The following is a 4,917-nucleotide window of genomic DNA, read 5'->3' on the forward strand; positions in this document are numbered from 1 at the left end:
TGGTCATTTCCTTCGTGGGTCATTTTCAATGACTCATATATCATAGGCAGTTTCCCTGTTAGATATCTTCTCATATTCAGCATGAGAGATAACATTCAGCAAAACAGTCCTACATTTATGATGATTTTTGAATAGCTTCTTTTGATCATCATTCATTTCTTGTCTTGTAAGCTTTACACCAGTAGCTTTCACTGGATGTTTGTAACCATCCATCAGCAGATCCCATAAGTCACCATCTAAACCAAGGAAGTAACTTTCAAGTTTATCTTTCCAGTATTCAAATTTTTCACCATCAAATACTGGTGGTCTAGTATAACCATTGTTACCATTTCCATTGTATTGCTCAGCTGAGCCAGATGTAGATGTATTTGATGGATCTTCACCAGCCATCTTGTAGTGAAGCGTTTTTCTCTTCCTGAATCTTTTCTAAACACGGTTAAGTGCTTGCACCTTAGAACCGGCGCTCTGATGCCAATTGAAGGATAGAAAAACACTTAGAAAGGGGGGGTTTGAATAAGTGTAGCTTTAAAACATGTAAGATAAAAACAATTTGCACAATGATTTTTATCCTGGTTCGTTGTTAACTAAACTACTCCAGTCCACCCCCTTGGAGTGATTTACCGCACCTGAGGATTTAATCCACTAATCACACAAGATTACAATGGTTTTCCACTTAGACAACTTCTAAGTCTTCTAGAGTATACTGATCACAACCTGATCACTCTAGGAACAATCTGCTTAGATACCCTCTAAGACTTTCTAGAGTATACTGATCAGCAACCTGATCACTCTAGTTCTTACAACTTAATGTAAACAAATTCTAAGAGTTACAATGCTTCTTATAAAGCTATTATCACAACTGTGATTTTCTCTTAAGTTTAAGCTTAATCTCACTAAGATATTACAACAGCAATGTAGTGAGTTTGATGAAGTTTGAGAGCTTTTGATTTGAACAGCGTTTCAGCGTTTTTGCATAAAGTCTTGTATTCAGAATTCGTAACTTTGCTTCTCATCAGAACTTCAATATATAGGCGTTTGAGAAGATGACTGTTGGGAGCATTTAATGCTTTGCGTATTCCGTACAGCATTGCATTTAATGTTTCATTCTTTTGTCAACTACCTCGAGTCTTGCTTTCGCTGTCTCTACTGACGTTGCCTTTAATAGCTTTCAACGTTCCTTTTATCAGTCAGCGTAGCCTGCCATCTTGTACTTTCTTCTGATCTGATGTTTGTGTAAACAACATTTGAATATCATCAGAGTTAAATAGCTTGGTGCAGAGCATATTCTTGTCTTCTGACCTTGAAGTGCTTCTTAGCGTGATACCATGAGAACTTCAGTGCTTCTGCTTCTGATCTCAAGTTCTTCTGATGCTTCCATAGACCATGTTCTGATTCTGCTTGACCATCTTCTGATGTCTTTCCAGACCATGTTCTGATGTTGCATGCTGAACCTTCTGAGTCAGTGCTTCTTGCGCTGATTTTGTGCATACTCTTTATATAATTCCTGAAATGGAAATTGCATAGTATTAGAGTACCACATTATCTCATACAAAATTCATATACATTGTTATCATCAAAACTAAGAATATTGATCAGAACAAATCTTGTTCTAACAAGATCGACTTCAACCAGGATGTTGGCTCATACTGTATCTAGTCAAGCTGTCTTTCTCCGGGCGAGGTGACAATGAAGAAGGAAATGCTATCATGGCTTTAGGGACCTTGTTATGATAAAGGGTTCGACTCTGGTGAGGTGCCTCATACCGAGGTGAGAAAATGGTGAATTGATACTCATGCTATCTTAAGTGTCGTTGATCTTGAGGATAGGAGAGAGATCTTTGGTGAGAGCAAAGTCTTAATGCTTTTTTTTACATGTGTGATTGTATTTTGCAGATAGCATGGACAAAGTAAGTAAGTTGAATATGTCCTACATCCTTGCAGATGCCCAAGATATCCGAGCTGTAATGAATATTTGTACCTCAGCTCCTGCCCTAACACTTTTGGCGGCTACCGCTCCTACTCTAGCCCCTTGTCCTATCTCGGCTATAGAAACTTCGGCTCTTATGCTCCAGGTGGAACTTCTTTTGGACGCCACGATCACTTTTCAAATGGAGGAATCGACGTCGCCTCTGGTTTCATAGAAGAGGGCTTGGGATGAGGAACAGGCGTCTCTTCGAGACAAGGTTTCTCCAAAACGAACTCGTCGTTAAGGACGATACTTCTAGGATGGTGAACCCTTTTATAAAGATACCGAATGTTTTTTCTTCTCGGCTTTTGCGGATGGGACTGGGCCAGGTGATAAAGAAAATGGAAGGTCCTACCTGGAATTGGTTATCGATCCTCCAGAAGTCCTGTTTTAGATACAAACTTGTGGTATCTCCTGATTTGCGCCCATAGAGACCCCAGAAGCGATGAGGAATATTGGCATTGCTAGGCCAGAAGGTGAAGTACAGATCATCATCCCGACCTTCATGGAAACCTCGATGTTTTCCCTTTTCTATTTTGAGGAGTCCTCGAGAATCTCGGAGATCTGGACTTCGGAGAATCGCATATGGGACGATGAGCGGTTGAATCGGTTGTAAAGATCTATGAACGCTTCTCGACTTGGAGGTGTAAGGAAGTAGTAAATAGTGAATTTGAAAAGCAGATGTTGATTCAACGAAAGCGTTTGGAATCAGAAGATGATTCATCCTTGATTTGGTAACCTAGGGAGGTTATGATTTGGTAAATTGGATACTTAGATCTAAATCTCAAGATTTCAGATATGGAACTTCTCAATTTGTTTGATAGCATTTGCGAAGCGAACGTGCTTTTTATGGAAAACGCGGGAATCAGAAGTCGATTCTCACATACGACATTGTTGTTCCACATGGGTCAATGTGTTCATCCTAGCCCTTTTTATTTTGGTTGTTCGACATATCTTTTGTAGAATAACAATGTGAAACTCGAAAGAAAGAAAAAAACTCATCAATACCAAGTGTCGCGGTGATAATAGATTTTGCTTGCAAACAATAATGTATCTTTTATTTATCCTTTTTGTCCAAAGATTTCTATATTTGTTTTCCATTAGACCATAACTTGATGTATGAGAACAAAGAGATCATTTTTAACGTTGATCTAAATATCATTTTCACTTCTCAATAAGAATATCATTCATCATTGAAAGATTGAAATTTGTTTACTGAATTATTAAAAGTCATCCTACCTCCTGAGATGACTACTCTTATAACAAGACTTAGGCTCTGATGCCACGTTGACCAAGTTACTTCGGAATAAATTTTAAATTATTTCAAATAAGTTTTTATAAAATTCGTATTTGAGATACATCTTTTCTAAAAAATAGTAATTTCGACTATGTTTTAATCTTCAATAATATATATTTATGTTACACGATATCAAAATTAATCTTTTAATTTATAAAAAAAATTAAAAGAAATTTTAATATTAATTTTTTTATAAAAATTATTTTTCAAAATAAAAAATAATAATTTTTTAAAGTTAAAACAAACAGAATATCTACTCTAATAATTATGGATCACTCATACTTTACATGTGGAATTTCCAAACCAAAGAAATTTGACACATGAAATCTACAGACACTTGCTGTGACAACCATTCAATGTTACCTGGATGTGAGTTGAGATTTTTCTTCTTGTAGTGCCTTGAATAGTTACGGTTCCCAAACGTCAAAATAGTTAGCAGGAAAATCAGTACGTTTCTTCCAGTATAATGAATATGAATTAAAAATTAGCATATTTTAACGAGTCCAAAACTACCGCACCATATAAATTAAAAATTAGCATATGTATTCTAATCACTCCAAAACTACAATCATATGAAGCTTACTTAGACTTTATTCACGGGCCCAAAAAATGTTCACTTATAATATATATTTGTGTGTATGGAGTGTCTATATATATGCTCATCTCATATACTATTCTATAGCAGAAATCAAGTGTTTGAGAAATTAAAGGAAAAATGAGAACCTCTAACGTTTCTGTGGTTCTATATTTGCTCCTTCTTCTAGTGTCTATTGAAAACATTGTGCGAGTATATGGTGAAGATCCTACTTATGGTTTTACCTCTGTCCCATTGACTGAAGCAAATTTTGAGGTGCAGAAACCATACAATATACCAGTTGAACAAAGGTATAGCTTCATTGATGGTGTTCATAGATTTTGGGTTTATGCTCATGACAAGCCTTACTCTCCTGGTAGCCCTACTCAGCCCCGCACAGAGATTCGCATAAAGGTATATCATATTCTACCTCTCTATATTTATATATATCTATGAAATTATGCTTTAACGTAGAAGAGTTTTTTGAACTATGCAGGGACTTGACTACCACTCAGGTGTTTGGCAATTTGAAGGTTATGGCTACGTGCCAAAGGGAACATCAGGTGCTACAATAGCACAGATTCATGGTGCAGCACATGGTGCTACGACACTGTTACTAAGAATATACAATGGAGATATGAGGTATTATGCTACAGACTTAGTGGATAAGAATCTTTATGATAAATGGTTCAGACTTAATATCATACATGATGTGGATGGAGGAATAGTGACAGTGTTCATTGATGGAGACAAGAAATATCAAACAAAGGATCAAGGGCCAGGTGATTTGTACTTCAAGTGTGGGGTTTATGCTGCACCTGCTCATATCAGTAACTACATGGAATCAAGGTGGAGAGACATCAAAATATATAAAAAATGATCACCTTTTACTATTTCTTATATACTTTATTTGTATAATATATATAAGTTTGTACAAATTTATGATGGTTTGGTATGATATATAAAAATTTGTTTTTGTGTTACACTAGGCATTTTATTTTGATAATGAAATTTAAGACAAGAAAATAGAAGAAATTAAGTGTTAGAAATAGAATGCAGTTATTTCATGTATTCAGCAATA

The 4,917-nt window shown here is 35.9% G+C and overlaps 1 protein-coding gene across 1 annotated transcript; it reads left to right on the forward strand.

Annotated features, from left to right (window-relative positions):
* Positions 1–3,977: 3,977 nt before the first annotated feature.
* Positions 3,978–4,716, forward strand: LOC131646494 (citrate-binding protein-like). Its single transcript, XM_058916520.1, has 2 exons — positions 3,978–4,250; positions 4,333–4,716. Exons 1-2 carry the CDS (start codon positions 3,978–3,980, stop codon positions 4,714–4,716), a joined length of 657 nt encoding a protein of 218 aa, XP_058772503.1.
* The last annotated feature ends 201 nt before the right edge of the window (positions 4,717–4,917 follow it).

This window comes from Vicia villosa, linkage group LG2 (assembly GCF_029867415.1).
Source record: "Vicia villosa cultivar HV-30 ecotype Madison, WI linkage group LG2, Vvil1.0, whole genome shotgun sequence".
NCBI classification, from domain to species: Eukaryota; Viridiplantae; Streptophyta; class Magnoliopsida; order Fabales; family Fabaceae; genus Vicia; species Vicia villosa.